The 23755-nt window shown below is 46.8% G+C and overlaps 1 protein-coding gene across 1 annotated transcript in view; it reads right to left on the reverse strand.

Moving 5' to 3' along the window:
- Nucleotides 1-716: 716 nt before the first annotated feature.
- Nucleotides 717-23755, reverse strand: part of Glp2r (glucagon like peptide 2 receptor) — a 52967-nt gene continuing 29928 nt past the window's right edge. Inside the window, exons 10-13 of the mRNA XM_036194820.1 lie at nt 18982-19070; nt 9418-9556; nt 3473-3514; nt 717-1043 (exon numbers count right to left, since the gene is read on the reverse strand). Coding sequence (XP_036050713.1) covers nt 717-1043; nt 3473-3514; nt 9418-9556; nt 18982-19070 — 597 coding nt within the window. The remainder of the gene's footprint in view (nt 1044-3472; nt 3515-9417; nt 9557-18981; nt 19071-23755) is intronic.

The following is a 23755-nucleotide window of genomic DNA, read 5'->3' on the forward strand; positions in this document are numbered from 1 at the left end:
ACGGAAACCAACAGTGTGTGACATTCCAGCTCCTGTCAACCACAAACAGAACTGAGATGGAGAAAAGGAGGTGAGACGCGACAGGAGAGGAAGAGAAGAGAAACGGGGTGGGGGGAGAGGGATCTGGGGGACAACATGGGGTCACCCCCTGTCCAAGGAGAGTGGTATGTCCCAGGTGAGCAGCAAATGCATAATAGCCACTCCATCTATCCTGCCCAGGGTTAGTTTGCCTAGGGTGAACCTTCCAGAATTTCCTCAGATGTTTGTCAAACACTTCCAACTCTTGGTCATCACCTCAGACTTGCTCTCTCAGAATGTTGGTCATGGTCCCTAGGACTGGACACTTCAAAGCTTCCTGTGGGGTTCTGGTGCACCCTACACCCAGAAGGAGGCCATGTACCATGATGGGGAAGGAGATACTAGCTGGGCCCTATTTGTTAAGTGACTTCTCTACATGGAAGGCTACATTCACTTGAATTTAGGGTGAGATCCCAGAGATCAGTGGACAGTCTGGGACATACACCTGGCAGGGGAGCCAGTAAGGTAACCATGGCAGGAAGGGCCATGGGCATTACACAGACTCATTTATACAGAGCTTGACAACCCAGGAGAGACTTCACATCAAAATGGGCATAGTGAGCAGGAGGAGGATCCCGGGCTCAACAACATTCTTCTCAGGAGTCCCCAGTTGCAGATCTGGAGCAATGGACCCTGCCTTAGATCTCGCTCTCTTCCAAAATCTCCTCCATGGTATTGGCCAGGGTGAAGTCCCCCTCACTGCTCTCAGACAGACTGCTTCCCCGGGGCCAAGCTCCCCGGCCCCGATGAGACCTAGCTCCTCGCTCCTCCAGAGTCTCAGAAGCCAAGTGGGAACTGCAGGTTGAGGACTGCAGCTTCCGAAGTGTCTCAGCACCATTGCCCTCGGACAGCTTCTTGGAACATTTCCCCAGGAACGGGAAGTTCTTCCCCAGGACACAGGCTCTGCAGCCCCAGTGGTGAGCTAGCAAGAAGCGGCCCCAGGACTTGCGCAGCTCAGCCTTCACCTGCCAGGGGAGACAAAGGTGGGGTCATTGAAGTCATCTTGGAGTCATTGATCCCCTGTCCATTCAGCAGGTATTAAGTGGCTACTGGGAGCTACCTTGGGGCTATCTTTAGCTTTTACAGGTGGAGCAGAACAAAGACAAGAAAGACACATGAAGCCGGGCGGTGGTGGCACACGCCTTTAATCCCAGCACTCGGGAGGCAAAGGCAGGCGGATCTCTGTGAGTTCGAGGCCAGCCTGGTCTACCGAGCGAGATCCAGGAAAGGTGCAAAGCTACCCAGAGAAAGCCTGTCTTGAAAAACCAAAAAAAAAAAAAGAAAGAAAAAGAAAAAAGAAAAGACACGTGAGCACAGATGCTGAAGATGCTACGAGACTGAGACAGAAGTAGGGAGTGTGGTGAGGGCTGTTAAGTGAATGCTATGGGAGCTCATGAGTCAGTTCTAAGTTCCTGTGCTGAAAATAAAAATGGAATCACCCATGCTAAGTTTCTATTCCACCAAAATGAACTAGGAGTTACCAGCCAAATTTCCCAAAAAGGCCAGTTTCATCTGGTATGGTAACAAAGGTCCCTCTACCTTAACCCATCTACACAAAGGTTGCCTGGGATAATCTCATGTTCACCCAGAACTTCTCTACATGAATGCCCATGCCTGTCTGTGCTGGATAGTTTTACATCAGCTTGAGACAAGCTAAAGTCGTCTGGAACCTCAATTAAGAAAATGCCTCCATAAGATCAGGCTGTATGACAGACAGCCTGTAGGGCATTTTCTTAATTAATGATTGATGGGGAAGGGCCTAGAAGCCACCGTAGATGATTCCATTCCTGGGCTGGTGGTCCTGGGCCTGTAAGAAAGCAGGCTGAGCGAGCCATGAGGAGAAAGCCAGTAAGCCCCTTCACGGCCTCTGCATCAGCTCCTGCCTTTGGGTTCCTGCCCTGTTCGAGTTCCTGTCCTGACTTTCCAAACAAATCACTTCCTCCCCAACTTGCTTTTTGGTCATGCTGTTTCATCGCAGCAACAGAAACCCTGACTAAGACACCGTCTTACAAGAAAAGTCACTTTGAATCATTTTGTTCTTAATCTCTGCTTCCCTCATTCCTTTTCTATCTTTAAAACAACCCCTTCTGCCCTGCTTATTGGAATGGTTATTTTATTTCATGGAATGGAACACTGCCTGGCCCTAGACTACATAAAGCCAGGTCAAAATCGTCCACCATTGTTTCCCTTTCTGCCTTTTGATGGGACACTGGAAGATCGAGACACGGTGTTCAGGTGGCAGCTTTGCAGAGCGGCATTTCAGCTGGACCCTTCCTGACAGGCAAGGAGCTCCCGTGTGGAAACACAGAAACAGCAGCAAGCCAAGGAGAAGGGGGATTTGCTGCTGAGATGGTTACATGCTATTGGAGGAGACAGCCCCCAGAGTGGAGGATGGAAAGGATGAAAGGGGACTGGAAACTACTGACTCATGAAAACACCATCCTGGCCTCTGCCTCTCACCCCTTAAAGCCTTTCCTCAGGCACTATAGTTTGGATAAGGCTCTTGCATTGAAAGTTTAGTCTCCAGCCCTTGCCCCTCTTGGGAGATGGTAGACCCTTTAAGATGTGAGGCATAATGGAAGGAAGTCAGGTCACTGGAGAGGGGCTATTCCTGGAGAGAATACTAGAATACGAGTGTTTTCTCTCTCTCTCTCTCTCTCTCTCTCTCTCTCTCTCTCTCTTCCTCCCTCCCCCCTCCCTGCCCCTCCCTCCCTTCCTACCTTTCCCTCCCTCCTTCCTTCCCTCATTCATGAGGTGTGCATCTCCTTCCACCATGTAGTCCTATCATCATGAATGGTCTCACCACAGGCCTAAAGGCAAGGCAGTCAGGCAAACAACCATTGGCTGAGTCCATGAGCCAAATAAACCCTTCCTTCTTTGTAGGTTGATTATCTCAGGTGTTTGTTACAGTAACGGAAAGCTGACTAGCACACAGAGGAAACAGAATGCAATAAAAATAAGAAGAGCATCGCTCCCAGGCACTTGGTGCTGACTTTGTGCTGAGCGTGCCCAGGGCACCACTGTGAGCAGGGCCAGCTGTTATTCATATTTTAGCCATGAGAAAATTGAAGCCAAATGACTAAGCCACAAAGCTTCTAAGTGGTCAGCCAATGGTTGGGTGCAGATTTTTAGACCCTAAAGTCCTAGCTTGCCTCTTCCATCACATTTTAACCCTTTCATGTCTCCAACAGACTGAGGGCTGTGTTCTGAACTTCTCATACCATTCCATGAGTCTAATCTGCCTCCTATTCCCTCTAATGGATGCTCACAACGAAAGTTTGTGCCAGTACATACTAGTGACAGCTATACAATCACACAAATGGAAACCCTTAGGGAGCATAGAATTATAACCTCAATCTCACCAGAAGCTGGGATGGCAGTGTAGAAAACATACCTCTCCATTGGCAAAGCCATACTGCAAGGCCACCAGAAATCCCTGGAACAAAAGGAAAATGTAGTGTGAACTCCTACTTGATAGAGATGTGTCTCAGAGTCACTAGCAATGTCCTAGATCTCTGCCCCTGAAGTAGCATTCTAATATGGTGCTTACACAGAGTGGAGTCAGCCATCCTGACTGGTGTCTCTTCTTACCCTGACATCACTACGCACATAGGTAGCCTCTTGGGTTCTTGTGGGTACCCTTAAGTCCATGATAATTGGCCTCCTGAGACCCTAGGTCATTCAATGATACAAACACACAATCTTATTTCTTCTTTTTCATGGTGGTTATTGACTAGTTCATTTTTTTTCCTCCTCTCTTTCTTTGACATGGGGGTCTCACTATGTAACCCTGGCTGACCTTGAACTCACAGAGATCTGTTTGCATCTGCCTCCCAAGTGCTGCCAACTTGTATTCTTTCCCCCAGCCTAATTCCCTGAGCTTATGGCATAGTTGTTAATCATGAGGTTCTCATGTTTTAGAGAACATGGACTCATGGCCATCACCATAATAATTGTCCCAAACAAGCTCTGTGACACCAGCAAGGCCAATTAGAGCTCTTTTCACTGGAAAGGAGAGGAGATTGTCTTCTCTCCCCCATGTCTGTCATAATAATTATAATTACGGACAGTGTAAGCTCAGCGATACTGCTGGCATCTCCCCATAACATGGAGAGAGAACCCTCCTGGGCATGAAGCCAACACTAGAGACTAGTGATGGTGGGTGACAGATTGCTCGTGGATTGTTTGTGGACCTGCATCTACTTATGCCTGGTCCTGAAATTTTCATTTATGTGACTTAATAAACACCCTTACATTCTTGTCAAACTATTTCTTTTGAAATGATAGATTATTTTCCTCCGGTGGTTTCTAATCTCACTTAGCACAAAATAAACTCCCTAAGTATGTGGAAGGTCTGAGGTGATCTGGGCTCCCAGCCTCTGTGGTACTGACCTCATCTCATGCCCCATTTTCTCTCAGTCACTATAGTCCAGCCAGCTTGGTGACCCTGAGCCAGAATGTCCAGTGAAAGACTGCCAGAGCCTCATCCAAAGGGCATGGCATGTGATGACAAATCCATATTGTTTTGGTCACCAAATTATACACAACAGACACCTACCATCTGGACTTGAAATGCTGGAACTTACATGGCTTGTGATCTTGATCTTGTGGCTCTGGCTATACTGTTGTAGATTATGCCTTCAAATCATGTTTTTTAAAAGATTTTTCTAAGTGTGTGTGTGTGTGTGTGTGTGTGTGTGTGTGTGTGTGTGTGTGTATTTGAACAGGTATTCAGGTACCTGCAAAGGCCAGAAGAGGGTGTTGGATCCCCTAGAGCTGGAGTTACAGGCTGTTTTGAGGCACGTGAGAACCAAACTCAAGTCCTCTGCAAGGACACCTGGCACTCTTAACTGCTGAGCCATCTCTTCAGCTCCCACGCTATTATTTTGAAAATTGGTCCACTCCTCTGAAATTTTCTGATTTCACAGTAGAACATAGTGATGGCCTTAGAAACAAAGACTTCCTCTTCATGTAACAATCATTATTTATCAATTAATGCTCAAATGGTCTTGCAGAATATGTCCCAGGCAAAGGTGTTTGCGTTTAGAATCTCCACTTATGTTCAGATTCACTTAGTTTGAAGGCAGTGGGTCTCAGTTCACTGTCCTTAGAGTCGCTTGGGTGGCCTGACAGAGAGGGGAATCAGGCAGAAGCTGCAACCCTTTCAGTGAACGACCTAGCCTCTGACATCATACACCATCACTCTACAAAACCTAATTGCCCCCGGGGTCAGTGCCATCCAATATGGCTGGGACCTAAACAAGGGTATGGATTCCACCAGATTACCACAGCTCACTTATTCCTCAAGTCCTTTCACACCTCCTGTGTCCTGGGATGTTCTTTCCACTAATTTCTACCTAATTTGGCTTCTTCAAATTTAGATCTCAGCTCAAAATCACCACAAAGAGGTCTTGAAGGTTGTCCAGCTTTAATGAGGACTGGAGTTATAGTGCTATGTGGCTATTACCAGCCCATCTCTGTATCACTCACAGTGACTGTGGCATCCATGTATAGACTTCACTACCAGATTCCCAGCACCTGAAAATACTTGGCACATAATAGAAGTGCATACATATTTATTGAATGAATGAGTTGGGCTTCTGTCACTTGAGATAAAGGCTTTTGTCTTGTACAATGTCCAGCTACTTCTAAACTGTGATGACATGTCTTACTTCCTATTCTTTCCATGGCTATTTAGAATATATATCTCAGCTTTCCATAACTGATAGGGAGATCTGTGGAGTCTGTGCTGTGGGTCTGACATAGGGAAAAGATATGTATGGACCCCCAAGCACTGAGGGTTTAAAGAAAGAGTCTCAAAATGCCAGATCCCACAAGGAACGGGCACATCTCCAACTGAAGGGTCACAATGATAGGCTGACTCTTTCTATATCTTACTTATCTATTTATTCATTTATTTAAGATATGGTTTCACAATGTAGCTCAGGCTGGTCCCAAACTCCTACCTAGGTATTCCCAAATCCTGAGATTACAGGTATGTGCTACCAAGCCCAGATTTTCTATATCTTTTGACACTAAAGAAGTATGACCCTGGGGGGAAGTTGTCTCTGATCTTTATAGTTACCACTGCCAACATGTCCCTTCTGCATATGGCCAGGAACCTCCCAGCTAGATGCTGTTGTCAAGAGTGGGCTTTCCCTTTTCTCATGCACCAGAAGCATCTGCTTCTGAGTGGGGCTTTTTTCACACAGGCAATTGAAACAGGGCTTCCTGTGGGTCATAGGAAAAGTAATAAACCACCTCGGAGGATGCGGTGTAAGAAGAGCTGGCTTTTGGTGTGCCAGAATCATCACGGAAGCTAAAATAGGATTCCCATGACAAGCGTGTCTTCACTTCACCGGTTTCAGAACACTGCAGTCTGGCTCCTGCTCCAGATAAAGCAAGTGTGAAGGAGTAGGTCCCACAGAACACATGGCTCTCACTTCACATGTCCCCAACATGTAGTGATTTCTCCAAAGACCTGGTGATAGCAGGAGGCTGGTGAAGCATTCTCCACAGCAAACCTTTGAAGAGTGAAGGGGCCTCCAGCGGCCAGGAAAGAAGCTGCTGAGACAAACATCTGCTCTCACTGGTGCCTTTGGTAAAGTCACTGGGGGGGGGGGGGCGCCACACGTGCCTCTCTTTGTCGGCCCATCCCCACACTCATCTCTGTTCCGTGAGATGGAGGGGAACAGTACTGGTGTTGAATGGAGGGGAGCCTCTGTCTGTAACCACACGCTTTCTGTCTCCATCCTGGTTTAGAACGTGCCACACTATGAGTCCTCACGTTCCTTAGTAGCTCCAGCAGGTGAGTAGAGCTTCCAGTGGTGGCTGGACCATGACCCACCATGGCTGCTCCTTTCCAAAGAAGGCCCCAGTGTTTCTCCTCATTATACAGGCTCAGGCTTCTCCTCGCTTTAAAACCTGAATCTCGTTTTCCCTCCTCTTGAGTCTGAGATGAGCCTGCAGCTGTTTACCAGTGTAATGTGGTGAAAGCATAGATCTAGTTAGGTATTTACTTCTGAGCCCCTGCCTTCGAAGCATGGACAGTCCCACATTTGCTCTTGCTGTATGCCAAGAGTCCAGCTGTTAGGTGGTGAGATGTGCAAGATACGTGGGGAAAAATGAAGTTTACTGATCAATGGTCCTACCTGAGCTCCTTGTCCAGAAGTCACATCATTATGTAGTCATGTGAATGAGCCATGATCAAGCCTTCAGGTGTTTGTGGGTCCAGCCAAAATTACATGTATCAAAAAGACCATGTCTATGGAGCCTGGACAGACCAACCCACAGAATCATCAAAATATATAGTGATAACTGCTTTAAGCCAGAGGTGGCTTATTACACAAATGGCCAGAGCATCCTCCAGGCCTAAGGAGTCTAGTAAGTGAAGTTTCCTCCTTAAAATTTGGTCCTATGATCTCCACATGACTGCCTGGCCCTCAACTTGCCTTGGATGTACGATATCAGGTGATTTGGGATTTACGTTAACCAGTAGGCCAAAAGGCCACCAAATACTACTGACCAAACAGCTGGAGGATTTGCTTTTGTTTTATTTTTCTCTTTTCAGATTACCTTTTACAGAAGCTTACAGCCAAGCAACACAGGAAAGTCAAATTACTAACTCTTAGCTTCTGAAATCCCCCAAAAGACTGAAATAAATTAAACATGCTTCAATGATGGGGGTAAAAATGGATCTGATGTCTCAGTTTAAAGCCACAAAGAACTTAGCTCTGATAGGAGTGTTATGGGAGAGAAAAGGGCCATTCAGTTCCTGTGCCATGTCCAGGCTCTGTGTCCTGAGTCACTGGTGAGAACGAAGGGGGTGAGCATGTTTTCTCTATTCTCTGCACAGGATCTCAGCACCTGACCCTTCCTGACAGCAGAGGCCTGAAGAGTGTGGTATAGGAACTTGGTGTCTCCTGGTTACAGTCTTTACAGGATGCCCACCATGTACTATGTGGCATAGTGGGTGGGTCTATCTCACAACTCTAGCTCCCAAAATGAATGCTGGTTGTTGTGTGTTTCTTCTGCAAGAAGGGTAGATCAGACAAAGCATCACTCTGTACCCCAGGCTGGCTTGGAATTCACCATGTAGAGCAGGCTGGCCCCAAACTCATAACACTTCTACTCCTTCAGCCTCCTGGATGCTGTGATTGCCAGCCTGCGCCATGGCCCTCAGTATGGTTTTAGATACATTGTTATCATTTGCCCCCTTCACCCGTGAATGGCTGGGCTTTGGGTTTAGTAACTTCCTTAGTTCCATGGCATCTGCGTCCCTATACATGCAGCCACTGGCATCTACGCTCATTTTTTTAAAGTTTAAAATTTAGCTGTTGCTTTAGTGGCCTTGGCTTCTGACTGTGCCTCTCTGCATCCATGCCTTTCTTCAGTCTCACCCTCCCTCAGTCTAGGCCAGGACAGTGGCTTGCTTTAAACTGCAGAATGCGGTGGAATCATCAAGATGTCAGCTCCAGGCCTAGGCACTTAAAATGCCCAGCATCCCCTGTTCCCAACGCTCTTGGGAGACCTGAGCTGCCACATTCAAAAGCACTCAGCCTGTGGAAAAACCACAAGAAGAGAACACGTGGAAAGCACAAGACCCCCAGACCAAACGGAAGAAAAGCACCAAGTTGATATTAAAAAAAAACAATGAGGCCCAGGGAATGCAGCCTAAAAGAGGCCAGTCCCAGCTCAGGCTATTGCAGATCTGTAAAGAAGCCACAGGGTCCCAGCAGGCTTCACCAGGCCAGAGCTTAGCCATCCTTCCCATGTCCTCTCTAGACGCCTGACTCCCAAAGTCATGAGAAAGAATAAAATTGAGGGCCATGCTAAGCTATCAGTTCATAGGCTGTTAGCAGTAGTTAACCAAAACATCCAGGTAACCAGAGCTGAATCCTGTTTCTAGCTCTGCTGCACATACATCTGTCTGGATTAAGAGCCTCCTGATCTAGACTCCCTACTCCCTACCCCAGTGGTATGGTATGCTGTGTATATGCCACAGGATGCTGGAAAAGGTTCGATTTGTACAATGTTCTGCAGATAACACAGCCAAAAATAGACCCTTAATAAAAGGCTTCATGTTGACACAGTTAATATGATCATGAGTCACACCATGAGACAACCCAGGAACAAGTCTGGTTAGCCCCTTTGAGTCACTGAATCATGCTGGCAGGATCCAAGCAGCACTTCCCCCATCTGTACATCCTTCTAATATCACGGATCCTCACTAATAAAGCCTGCCGATGCTAGAAAGCTGCATTGGTCCACAGCTCTGCTCAATTCTCTGTTGGGGCCCTGTGTACTTCTCTGAGCCATGGCATCAGTCAGCTTACTTACATGGAAGGAGCTCAATGTCAGCTGGATGAATAGTCGAATAAGTTTTGAAAATCCTTGAACTTGGTCATCAGTGATGAAAGAGAAGAGGACTTCATGAACCCCCAATAAAGGAATGAGGAGCAGCGTTGACTTTGCCAATCTGCAAATGACACCAAGTAGCAGTCGTAAGGGCCTCGCTGGGACTAGGGAACATTTCCTGCCCTGCTGTGCACATCTGTATTGTAAATCCCCCACTCTTGATGAACAGCTGGTTTATCCTCTGTGATCTTACTTACTCTTGTATCCCTGTACACAGCAAATATTCAGGGAGCATTTACAGAATGAATGAAGAAATCATCCCCCATAAGATATCATGCCTACAGATAGTGATGTGTCTGGTGGATAATCCACTTCTGTGCTAGTAATACACCTCAGATACCACCCAAATTTGGCAAGTTTCCTAGTCTGTGGCTAGCAGGTCCCCACGCTGCTTTCTCTCCCCAGAAATCCAGTACTTCTAATGCCAACACCTCAGATGGAAAGAAAATGAGTTGCGTAGGGTCACATGGACAACAAGGGGCTCTTCTCAGCCTCAAAGTGAGTCTTGGGCTTGCATACCAGACTGCATACTCCAAGCTGGGCTTTATCACTGCCCTTAGCTGCCCCTCAATCCTGTGACAGGGAGGGCTGCAGGAAATGGAAAACTGATCCTCCTCGTAAAGTACGTGGTGTGGAGGTTGGCGGTTGTTTACAGTCTACACACACACACACAAAGGCAAACATTTCTTTGTACCACCCAAGAGCAAAGTGCACAGCTGGGGCCCAAGCGCTCCAAACTGGTGAATCCCAAGCACTGCTGGCTATTAAAATTCCTTCCAAAGCCTTGAAGATATATACAGTGGGTCCTCTGAATGTGTAAGTTCTGCCCTAAGGTAACCCATCAACTGTCAATTGTGTCTCTATTGAACATGCACAGGTTTGTTTCCTTATCATTTCTCTCTAGACATTGCAACATTGAAACTATTTACACAGTATTCACACTGCTTTGTGTACTTGACATAATCCAGAAATGGTTTAAAGTATCTGGAAGGGCTGAAGAGATAGACCAGCAGTTGAGTTGCTTGCTCTTCTTCCAGGGGACCCCAGGTCTGTTCCCTGCATCCCCATCAGGTAGCTCACAACCACCTGTAACTCCAGCTCCAGGAAGCTGCTGCCTTCCTCCAGCTTCCAAGAGCACCTGCACACACATGACATGCACACATAGATGTATACACATAAAGTCTAAATAAAAATAAACATTAAACAAAGGATATGGGAGATGTACAGACACTGCTGTTTACTTAAAGGATGTCAGCACCTTGAATGGGTTCTGGAATAGATCCCCACGTCTATCAAAGGACATATTTCTAGGTCCCAGTGTGGATGCACTGAGGCCAAATATGAGGAGGCTGTTCCCTGAGAGTGTGAAGTTTTACAGAACTTCACAGGGGATGCTGAGAAGTAGTGGAGCCTGGGAATGACCTCACTTTACCACTAATCTGTTTCTTGATTTGAAGTTAACGGAATTAGCAAAGGTGACTCACATTCAGGAAAAAAAAAAAAAAAAACTAAACTAGTGTCTAATCTACACTGGAAAAAAACAGAGCTTAATTGTAATGTGTTTTTAACCCAAGTACTTAATGAGCCAGAGTAGGAGGAAGCCCACATCCAACACACACACACACACACACACACACACACACACACACACACACACACACACAAAGATGTAGAAAGACAGTATGATCATCAGACCACATGGCATTCTTTCAAAAGGCTAGACTCTACCCTATGTCTGTGAGATGTGTTCAAATGCACGGCCATCCATGCAGCAAAACCTTTTTCTTCTTTACACCCTTTGCACAGGAGGAACTCCACCTGCTCATGTGGGCTGGATGTCCCCAGAGCCTTGACAGTCAGGGGAACCCACGACTGGGGAGGTGAATGACAGACCCTGGTTATGTGCTTTTCCTTAAGGGAGCTCAGATCTGCTTCTGCCCCCACACCCACCCACGTGGGAGTCACTTAGGAAAGAATATTTCCAGGGAGAATCTTTTTTTTCTCTTTTCCTTTTTTGGTTGCCAAGGATTGAGACCAGATCTTCACGTGTGCTGAGCACATGACTCTGCCACCAAGTTACATGCCCTGCCCCTAAGGGTTATTTTGTTGGTTGGAATGCCCAGGAAAGTTGTTAGACTCCTTTGGCTGGAAGGTTGCAAAGGAAAGAGCACAGGTTGGGAGTTGACCTGAAGAATCTTCTGCTTAGGACATAGAGTTATTTTTACTATCAGAACCATCTTTAGTAAGGATATGTAAGCGAGGATGCTCATGTTTTCATCTTTTGAAAGCCGGAGCAATCTGATGATACAGGCCCCAAACACCTGCTTGACAATCAGCTATAGCTGGTGGTTCTCCCTTTAGACTCTAAGGTTTAGAGGGGGCTGCAATCTCCAGCCTCTACATGGCCTGCCCTCTTCATGTGACTTGCTCTGTGCTGACCAGAGTCTGAACTTGGGATGCTTTACTTTGTGTTATCTGGATTAATAACACACATTAATATACTTATGTGCAGGCCTGTGTCTCATTAGCAACTGATTCTTGGATCATATTAAGGCAATTATGGGTTTTTAGAGGGTTTTTTGTTTGGTTGGTTTTTGTTGTTGTTGTTGTTGTTGTTTTTCGAGACAGGGTTTCTCTGTGTAGCTTTGTGCCTTTCCTGGCACTCACTTTGTAGACCAGGCTGGCCTGGAACTCACAGAGATCCTCCTGCCTCTTCTTCCCAAGTGCTGGGATTAAAGGCGTGTGCCACCACTGCCCAGCTAGAGTTTTTGTTTTTAAATTTGCATGTGTGTGTGTGCATGTGGGTATGCATGTGAGTACAGGTGCCTGTGAAGGCCAGATGCAGCTGATCCCCCACTTGCAGATGGATGTGAGCCATATGACCTTGGTTCTAGTAACCAAACTCTGGTCCTCTACAAGTGTAGTATGAACTCTTAAACACTGAGCCATCTCTCTGGTCCAGCTATGGGTTTTTACACTTTAACTTTGGAATAACTTTAGTTCTACAGAATGAAATCAAAGTGGACACAGAGGGCTTCTTCATATCCTTCCCTCCATTTCCCTAGTGTTCACTGATGGTGTGGCCATAGTCTATCTGTCAACACCAGGAAGCCAGCCTTGGAACCAGACTAGTAATAAATTCCAGGTGTGGTTAGATTTTACCTGTTTTCCATTTCCATCCTGTCTACCACCAGGATCCATGCTGCAAACACCACATATCTAAAGGCATATTGGGCCACTTTCGTCCCTCCCAGCCCTCTGGGTAAGATGCAGGCTGTAACTCCCCACTGCTCATGCCCTTCTAACGTCTCCTTAGACAGAGTACAATTTGTGTCCCAGCTCAGATGAAAGCCATAAATAGTCACAGCCGTTGACTCGTACAGACTGGGTGCATGGTTCTTTTTCATCCATGGATGTTTGTTTATTTAAATGGTACAGTTTGTTGCAGTCGTTTAAGTATTCAACAAATATTTATTAGGTATCTGTTCTGGGTACATGAGTGGGTACAGAAGAGTGGGGAGCTCAAGCCAAGGGCAGTAGAACACAGGGACAGCACACGGGTCAGGGTTCAAATAGCACTGTCACCAACCATTCGGTGTGACCCTGGGCAAATTCTTCAACCTCTTTGTCTGTTAGTTTCCTTATTTATAGGAAAGAAGATTATACAAATAATAACATTTACAGGGCAGGGTCCTCATAAGGATTAGACAGATAATGCGGGGTGTGTGTGTGTGTGTGTGTGTGTGTGTGTGTGTGTGTGTGTTTTAGTCTGTGTTTTATCACTGTGGCAGACATTTGTGACAAAGCAGGAGAGACTTGTTTGGGGGTCACACTTTCAGAGGCTTAATCCATGCTCACTTGCCCACTTTTGGGGGGAGGGGCTGCGTGGAGCCATCACAACATGGTGGGAAGCACATGATCCACGAAGCTGCACACTTCGTATCCCCTTCCGGAAACCAATTTCCTTCTACTTAGGCATCTCCTATACTCTACAGCTTGTCCCCAGTAGTGCCACAAGCTGGAGGCCAAATCTTCAACATGTGCAATCTTAAGGTACACTTACTACCCTGGCATGGCAGGTGCTATAGCTCCAACCATGCTTGTCAATTTGACTTCCATTTGTGACGTCACCAGTCCATTGCTGATGAAGTTCAGACACAACGCTCAAATGCATACTTGGTGGGCTGAGTGGGATATGCTGAAGGGATTTGATAAAACTGTGGAAGTGGAAAGATCACAGTGGTTTCACCCTCCTTCTCCTGGAGCAAGCAGTGCATGTAACCTAGGAAGGATTTTCTGAGCTTTCCCTGAAGCATGCCTTAAGACCCTCCTTGGAGAAATGCCCTCCCTCTTCCCACAGGAAAGGAGCAGCCTTATTAGTGAAGATGTCAGGCCACAGATAAGCACGTGAACTCATGGGTCTTTGCTACGTCCCCAGTCTATTACTACCAGATCACAACCCATCTGTCCAGTACTATCTCTCCAGGACTGTACTTTAGCAAACCTAGCACAAAAATATACAAGTCTGATCACCTCTTTGTGTCTTCATCACCTTGAGAAGGCTCGCACGACACACTCAAAACTTCGAAGTCTGTATGCTTTCTTTTTCCCCTCATCTAACCCGTACGATTTTCCAACGCCAGCCAAGGTTTCTGTGAGTCTAAGTTAAACCTTCCCTCCCTTCAGCTGCCCACCAAAAACTTCTTTCAGAAAGGAGAATGGGGTGAGTATGTGAAGAAATTATTTTCCCCTATAAATCTATTGTGCACTCAGGCTGCACACAACACGTGGAGAATAAGACCATTAATAAAGGGAAAGAGCTGCTGAGTCCCTGCTGAGACCCACAGAGAATGGTGAGGTGGAAGGAGCTGAGGGGCTGTTAGCCTCTGAGAAAGTACCCTTCACCCCTGCCTCAGCTTACCCTACCCAAGTCAGATAGTAGAGTCATTTACTGTTTCCCTTGCCTGAGGGTGGAGGCCTCAGGAAAGCTAAGAAGACAGGGGTTATCTCTTGATTCTAGACACTTGCCTCTGGGGTAAGATCTACAAGTGTTTAATTTAAACCTTCCTAATATAGACTCCTGGAGAGGGACCAGTACTTGAGCATTCTATTCTGAAGGTTCTCCCATCTCAGAGAGCTGAAGGCAGCCTCGAATCTACTGGGTGACATGCACTGGCACAATGGCCCTCTCTCTACCCTACTGGGAGCTTTCATAGAAAAATTAACATGGAGAAGGCATGGAAGAGGGCAGTGTAAGGAAGGGGTTGACAATGCCCACTGATGTGACAGCTCCCATGGCTTCCCAAGAGCAAAATGGGCAAACAAGCTCACAGAACTCAAGCAGAGTTCTCCAGCTCAGAGAGCAAAGTGAGAGCGTGTGTCTGTGTCTTCAGAGACAAATCCCACCATCTACAACTAGTAGGGCCATGCTAACCAACTGGGTTATGCTCTCCATGGGAAAAGAGTGAGTCAGCAGAAAAGACATGGTCAACCAAAATGGCAGAGAAAAGTACCAAAGGAGCACATTTTCAGATCTTATCCCACCTGACTCTGCGGAAGCCAGCTGGAGAAATAAACCAGAAATGAACCCAAAAGGTAGCTGAGAGTAGGGGCCGGGATGGGATTCTTGAGCAGCTGTCAACACCATGGCACTGCTTTGACAGAGTGTTCATCAAGCACCATTCTGGCGACTTCTGGATGTATGAGTCTTCTTAGAGACCACAAAACTGTATGAAGCACATGAGGACTTATAGAGGAACACCCTCCCCTTACCTCCACCTTCCACAGATTTCAAAAATGCATAACATTCTAGTAGCTAACTCCCCAAGGTGAGGCCTCTCTCCTAGGAAAGCCTTTGGGTAGATGCATGGCTAGGTTCTTCTCAAGCATTTTTCTTGAACAAGGGTGGGAAGAGGAAAAGGCAAAGATTCCAGACAGATTGCACATGTCAGCCAAAGTTATTCCACCTCCCACAAAGCATGCATCTTTGATCATTGCCCAGTCACGTGGTTTTTCCAAGTGTCTTAACCTACCCTTCCCCAGATCAATACCACCCAGTGAGGCTATCTAGGAACACATTCACCATGGTCCAAGAAGGAAGCCCCATGTGCTAGTCACGAGAGCATCAGATCAGTGATCCTCTGCTCTGGCTGTCTATCAGAATCTCCTGAGGAAGTTTCTAAGAAGCCCACACAGTAAGACTATCCCACGCTTCCTGAGTGAACTACTCAGTGGTGGGACCCACAAGGCTGTGTTTTGAGCCAGCTCTCAGCAGTTTCTCACAGCAGCTAAATTGGGCAACTATTAGGAGTCATTGAGGGTCTAGAGCATGGTGAAGGTCCCAGGGAGACATGGTGGATTTTGCCATGGGTGCAAAGCCATAGGTGTCAGCCTTTGGGTCTGACCATGAGATGGGTGCTGGCTGGTTTGATGCCATCTTGACACAAGTCAGAATCATTTGGAAAGAAGGAACCTCAACTGAGAATACACCCCCACCAGATTGGGCAAGGCATCATTTTTGATTGATGGTTGGTGTGGGAGGGCCCTGCTCACTGTGGGTGGTACTACTCCCAAGCTGGTGGTTCTGGGTGCTATAACAGAGCAAGTCATGAGGAATCAGCCAGTGAGAGCCCTCTTCCATGGTCTCTGCATCAGTTCCTGCCTCCAAATTTCTGCCTTGAGTGCCTGCCCTCTGCCCAGACTTTCCAAGATGATGAACTACAACTATAAGATGAAATAAACTCTTTCTTTCTTAGTTAGGGTTTACTATTGCTGGGAAGAGACACTATGACCACAGCATCTCTTAGAAAGAAAACACATAACTGAAGGGTTCCTTTACAGTTTCAGAAGTTCAGTCCATCATGGTATAGAGCATGGTGGCATGCAGCAGGTATGATGACAGAGAAATAGTCTCATGTCCTACATCTTGCAGGCAACAGGAAGTCGGTGGACTGACAGTCACAATGAAGGAAGCTTGAGAAAAAGACCCCAAAGCCTGCCCATACAGTGACACACTTCCAATGGAAGGTGTGGCCTGGATTAAAAGTATGCCCTCCAGCCTCAAGGTCTGATTAAAGGCATGTGTCATCCAGCCTCCTCCAATAAGACCCCACCATCTCCAACAAGGCTACACCTCCTAATAGTGCCACTCCCTAAGAGCTTATGGGGGCCAAATACATTCACACTACCACACTCCCCAAGTTGCTTTGGTCATGGTGTTTTATCACAGTAATGGGATCCCTAGCTAGGACAGCACTCAACTTCCCTCATTCTGTCTCCTAGAAGTCTTTGCCTCTGTGCAGTTTCTGGAGGTGGCCTGGTGGTCAGAGCTCTTGCTTGTCAAGGGGATGGCATTCCTTGTGTGGACTCCGGCAGCTCTGCTTGTTCTTGGAGCTCCACCCTGAGAACAGTGGTGTGAGGAGGCTGAGCCTTGGGAAAGGGGCCAAAGAGGCTGCCTGACCACTTGGAGTCTGGACCAGAGGCGCCAGGAGAGATAGCATGACTCCCTGGGGCCCAGACAAAGCCAGTTCCCCAAGGCTAAGGGTTTCTGTCAAATGTTTGGAAGAAAGCCCTAAGGAGCAATTATAGTATATATATGCTCTTTCCTGAACTTCTAGATCTGCTAGAGTAAGAGTCTTGGGATGATGAGCTCAGGATCTGGATCTAGAGCAAATGCTGCCCTCCATATCTGATTAAGTCGCCTGCCCATAAACAATGTCCTTTAGCTGCCACAATTCATAGGAGATGGGTCTGCCACACACTCCCTTTTTAGACACCAGAAAACAGAGCATGGGGCCAAGCTTACTTAGGGTCAGTGAGGGATCTGGGGTGTGTGGCCAGCCCCTTTCCTCCTGTCTGCTCCATATCATTGTCTCAGTCATCGCTAAAGTAGCACGCACGCTCCTAAGGCATGGTGGGGCCCACATCATACTCAACTTTTGTCCAAGCACATGGGAAGCATTCAATGAATATTTGCCTAGCAAGTGGAGGGGAATGGATTGACCTTTTTATCACCAAAGTCAGTCTTAGAAATAGTGAGCAGCATGGCTTGAGCTGTCTCCACTCACACCCCTCTGCTTGTGGTCTGCTGTGTGGACTAGAACTCCCAACTTGGACCTTTCCTATAGGTTAAAAACACGTTCCTTTCCAGCCCTGGCAAAATGTACCTGCCACCTTGGAAGAATAATTAGAAATAGAGGGAGAGGGCCTTGCCTGCCATTCATTCCTCATTCATTCATTTTTACAGCAGTTCAGTGTTCAATAAAAGCCTGTCATCTGACTCGTATTATGTAGGGATGCTTGTCACTACAGAGAACTAAAGGTGAGATCCCACAGAGGTAAGTCACGAAGAGAAGGGAACTGTGTAATGAATGTATTTCTGTGGACTCTAAACATTTCTTGCCTCAAATCCTCCCACATGGAAGACAACACAAATTACCTTTCATACCAGGCTTTCCAGCTCCACAAACCACGTGGTAGTTTGAATGAGAATGGCCCCCATAGGCTCATCTATTTGAATACTTGGTCTCCAGCTGGTGGAATGCTTGGGAAGGATTAGGAGGTGTGGCCTTGTTGGAAAAGGTATATCACTAAGGGTGGGCTTTTAGGTTTCGAAAGCCCACGCCATTCCCAGAATCTCTCTTTCTGCCTCGTGTTTGTAGATCAAGATGTAAGCACTCAGCTACTGCTACTGTGCCATGCCTGCCTGCCTGCTGCCATGATAATCATGAACTTTATCCCTTTGAAACTGTAAGCCCTCCATAAACTCTTCTCTAAGTTGTGTTGGTCATGGTGACTTACCATAGTAATAGAAAAATAACTAAGGCAACCATTTATTTTAACAGGCTCCTAACGGGGGGATTAATGTATCTTTGATTGCTCACCACTTAAATCACTGCTACAAGGTTAGAAGGGCTTAATCATTGGCAAAAGCCCCATCTGTACCCCAACACCTTCTCAGAGGGGCTCTCCTCTGTCCCCTCACCCGAGGTGACAAATATCTGAATACAATCTGTGTGTTACTCTTTGAATGTGAAATGTCTTCCATGGGTTCACCTGATTAAATCCTTAAGCCTCGGCTGGTGGTGCTCTTCTTTTAGGAGCTTGTAGAACCTTTCTGACATGGGTCCTACCTGGCAGACATAGGGACGAAGAGACCAGTAATCAAAGGTTAGATCCCAGCCTCATCTCTCCCCCAAGTGCTGTGCTTCCGATCTGCTGAGAAGTGATGAAGATGTCCACAAGCTGTCACCACCATGGATGAGAGCTGCTCCCACTGCCAGGCCTTCCCAGCCATGGTGGACTAAACTCCCTGAAACCATGAGCCAAAATATGTATTTCCTCCGGTAAGCTGCTTCCTGCCCAGTATTTGGTCACAGGAATGATAACAGTATGGAATACACTGTTGCACCCTTTCCATCACATGGGTGACACCAACAACAGTCAAGATAACCTTGGATTGCCAAGCGCTGGCCTGGGGCCACTCACCTGTATTTATAGTCCCTGAAGCACATCTGATGGGCTTTGAGCTTGGAAATGAGAAGCTTGAGAATTTTGAGGAAGATGAAGAAATTGACCTTGAAAACAAAAAACAAACACAGGTAAGTAAGGGGTGGATGTCACACGCTGTGGATCTCAAGGTCATCTTGGGTGTGCCATCAGCTCCTCATCCATGTGAACTAGGAGCAAGTTGGCAGTTAGCTGGTGGCACATGGGGTGTCTATGCTAGTCCCCATTGTCCCAAAGACTCTTAGAACTCAAAGTCTGGTAGGGAACTTGAAATATGATTTAGTTCATGCTGTCTCAGGGAGGTCCTCTACTCAGCACTCTTGAGAAAGACAAACACACCAGGCGGTGGTGGCACACACCTTTAATCCTAACATTTGGGAGGCAGAGGTAGGTGGATCTCTGAGAGTTGGGGGAGGGCAGCCTGGTCTACAAAGTGAGTTACAGGACAAGCTCCAAAGCTACACAGAGAAACACTGTCTCCAAAAGAGAGAGAGAGAGAGAGAGAGAGAGAGAGAGAGAGAGAGAGAGAGAGAAGCATGCATTATTATTTATTAACACTTATTGATTACTTACTACCCAGTCTTTGGCCTAAGAACTTTCCACACAACAGTTATTTGTGTGTGTGTATGTGTATCCCCATAAAACCATGAGAAAGTACAGCATAGAGGTGATGAGCACAATACTGAAGCTTGCATAGCTAGGCAGTGACTGAGCAGCTGATGTGACCAGATCTAAAAATGCTACCTTCCCTTCAATGGAACTGTGTGCTCGCTCTTCTCAGTAGAGAATGTAAGGTAAAAGGTCAGAGCCCACCTCTGGGCTTGAAAACCTACCAAAACCCACCAGTCCCTGAGCATGAAAACCCACCAATTCCTGAACTTGAAAACCCATCAAACCCTGAGCCTGCTCTAGCTCAGGACTTGAAATCTCCTTAGTCCCCACCCTGAAAAACTCCTCCCCCAAGAAACCCTATCTAAGCCTGTCTCCTGCTCAGATCCCTGCTGCTTCTCTCCCAAGCAGAGGCAGCCATACTCTGGTGTTTTTCCCGATAAATCTTTTGTATGAGGTTTGTTGTGTGGTGTGACATTGTGGTATTCCTTAGCTCTTGATGGCCAGGATACCTTTCCCTGTAGAGTCGTAACACTTACAAGAACTATGGCCCTCTTGGTGTCCAACTTGAGGTCTGCAGTGGGACTCACTGGAGAGTGTATGTCTTCCACTCTGGGGTATTTCCTGTAACTATCACAGACGGAGCAAATCTAGACCTTCACTGCCAGCTTTGACAGAAACTATAAAATATGTCTGAAATTCCTTCTAGTTCTTTTAAAAAAGAGACCCTGGTCTCCTTTCCCAACTCTCACCCTGTGTGTGCATTAGATTTAATTACTTGCAGCTAATGAAAAGAACATGGAAGAAATGATATCCCATGATTTCTGAGTAGGGCCTAAAAATGGAAGCTCTCATATTCTCTCTCTCCCTCTCCCTCTCCCTCTCCCTTCCCCTCTCCCTCTCCTTCTCCCTCTCTTCCTCTCCCTTCACCTCTGTCTGGATTGCTCAGTCCAGAGGAAGCCAACCACCACACTGTGAGAAGAGTCCCACAAGGGAGAACCAAGTCTCCCTGCCAATAGCCCACAGTGCTCCACAGCCACGTGTGTGAGCCTTGGGAGATGATCCTCCAGGCCCTGTCAAGCCTTCATATGGCTTCATTTCTGTCTGATATTTTGACTCAGGAGAGATCATGAGTCTGCTATAGTGGAGAAAATCAAGCAGTTGAGTGTAGGCTAAGTGTGAACTGAGGGCCGAGTTTGTGAGGAGACTGGAGAGGCAGGGCCGAACAGTGAAGTTTTTCACGGTCATGCTGAAGACCCTGCATTTCCTTCTGAAGTTGGAGAACCAGAGATACCTTTTTAACAAGCATATGACTTGATCAGATCAGAACTTCCTTTTTCAGGAAGACAATGTTTAACAGCAGTGATTAAACGAGGGTAAGTCTTGAGGAAGGAGAGCAGCTGGAAGTTTCCAAGTTCCTGGGGAAGATGATGGACAGGCGAACTCAGGCCTGGAGTTTCAGTGATAACGGAGCCTTTGAAACTACTAAGTGTGCATCAAATGACCTTTGTTACTGGTGGATGTGAGACCAAAGATGACCTGACAGTTCACAGTAGCCCTCTGCTGTGTGATAGTGCCACTCACCCAGAGAGGGACCACGTGTGGAGGAAGAGCTTTGGTGATGCTAGAGGAAGGGTGTGTCTGAAAGCTTCTAACGTAAGAGATGCCTAAGGCAGATGGATGTTCCTGTCCAGACCTCAGCAGAGCAGGAAGCCATTAGAGTGCCGGTTTGGTGGCAGATGTTTTCTAAGATAGAAAAGGTTCGATGAGACTCCTGTGCAACCGGAGAAAAGCTGACAGAAAGGACAATCAGGTGACAAGTCACCGACTAAAATCTCCACAACCACTGATCTAGCACAATACAAATGCCCCTACACAGAAGGAAAAGCCCTACAGACTGAAACACATGCTACAGACTGCAATATATATACCTTTTATGTGCTCCCCTGGACTCAATGCTCAGTGCTAAAAAGCTAGAGTTTCTAAAACATAAACCAACAGGAACAAAAGCAGATCCCAGCCAAAGGATATTTAGCACCAGAAAATTTTAAAAATTCAAATGAAACATAACCAAATGATTTTGTCCCTTTTAATGGGGTATCTGCTTCTCATCACAACGAGAAAACACCGTGTGCTTGCCTTAGTAACCTGTAAAACACTGGCCTTTTGCTGACAAAGTAAGCTTAATGAGGAAGATGGATCTTTGAGGCAACGGACTGCAGTTGGACCGTCTCCTAGGAAATGAAGGGCCTGTGGATCTGCTCCTCCCTGTGTCACCCAGAGACCAGACAAGAGAAAATGAGCATCAACCAATGGCCACAGGAAGGAAGCACCTCCCCACAGCCCTAGCGGAACGGCATCCCCAGTTACCATGGAGCCTGGGCTCCTCCAGGTTTCCAGAGGTCTAGAGTCGGCAGCCACATTTGGATGGTGGGTTCTTCATTTGTGCACCATCGGAGAAGGTGATAAATGAGGAATGCTTTCAAGAATGAGGCTAACTCCTGTAGGAATTTGTGACCAGATAAGGAACACTCCCCTAGGAATTTGTGAATAGACAGGGAACACTTGGAACCTCAAACATATAAAACTCTCATCCAGGGCTTAGACACTACAGTTGCTTTTGCAGATGTTACCTTCTTGGTAACATGTGTTCAGCACCCTAGCATCTGTACACAGATGTGTGTAGTGGATAGCCATTCCAGCCTTGGCCTGGAAGTTCCAACCCCCATTGAGGCTTCGGTAATGGTCACGCCTACAAGGCGGGGCAGAGAGAGGATGCTGAAGACCCAGGATCCAAATGCGAGGGATCTCTTGGTTCCTGGACCCTGGATGCCAGAGAACACCGCCAGAATTCGCCATACCTTTGCCAGACCCTACAACCTACCTATCCCTTCATTTGTAAGTTATCCCACAAAATAAACCTCCCTTTTAACTACGTGGAGTGGCCTTAATAATTTCACCAATAGATGTGGGCCTGTAGGTTAGCAGTGGTGATTTCTAACACAGCAGGTGCTCTGGGGCAGGCTTCACATACCAGCAATCTCTTCTATCTGCCCAGTCCTGGGTCTTTTGGCCTGCTATATGGACAAAATAATTACACTTCTAAGGCTCCTCCTTCAGGCCAAAACATACCTTCCCCAGGGATCCTGCTGGAGTGCATATGCTCTGTAGAAGGAAAGGAATGGCTGAGAGAGCACAGGGAAATGTCTCCTTCCTTTCATCCAAATGCATTCACTTTCCACAGCACTGAAGGCTTCAGCAACTGCCTATTGCAGTGGTTTGAGGGAGAAATGCCCACGCCCCACACTTGGTCCCCAGATGATGGCACTCTTTGGGAAGGTTATGGAATTTTTAGGATGTGGAGCCTTGCTGCAGGAAGTACGTCACTAGGGCCAAGCCTTGAGGGTTTAGAGCTTCACCCACCTTCCTGTTGTTTCTCTCTGCTTTCACAGCAGGGATGAAAATGTGGTCAAACAGCTTCATTTTCCTGCTGCCGGGCTTTCCCTGCCCATTGCCATATCCCTGCCATTATGGACTCTTGTATTTTATCACAGCGATAGAAAAGTAGTTAATACGCCTATGATCTGCTTTCCTTTCACCGTGAAAAGCAGAAACGGGCATGTGGTGAAGGTAAACAGATACAGACAGGATTTAGCCACAAGGAGCTCCCCAACAGTGCTGTGGTGCAGCGGGGAGACCAAGAGCCAGATCGTGGTGCATTGTGAGGCTTGTCTGTGAAGGAAGCGGAGGGTTAGAACAGGAGTGGACAAAGGATGTGTAAAAGCGACAGCATCACTCCACTTTTCCTTGTAGGACTGGAAGAGGGTTTTAGTGGCAGAAGATGGGTCAAGGCAGGTAGGGAGAATCCCACTTCAACTCTTCAGTGGATAAGATGTTGGGCAAAGCAGCTGGGACCTGGGGTGTCTGAGACTATGAGCTAATGTCTGAAAGAGCCATAAGTATGGGCACAGGCCTGGATGAAATGTGTTTTGAGAAGCAGTAAGTGGAATTGTTACTCAGTCATCCAACTTAACTTAGTCTATGAATTTATTGAGGCAAATAACTCCTCAGCTTTTCAGTGTCCTTACTAAAACATAAACAAAATAGCATTTCAACTTTGCAGGCTCATTGAGAAGATTAATTG

Source organism: Onychomys torridus, chromosome 8 (genome assembly GCF_903995425.1).
Source record: "Onychomys torridus chromosome 8, mOncTor1.1, whole genome shotgun sequence".
In the NCBI taxonomy this organism is placed as follows: domain Eukaryota; kingdom Metazoa; phylum Chordata; class Mammalia; order Rodentia; family Cricetidae; genus Onychomys; species Onychomys torridus.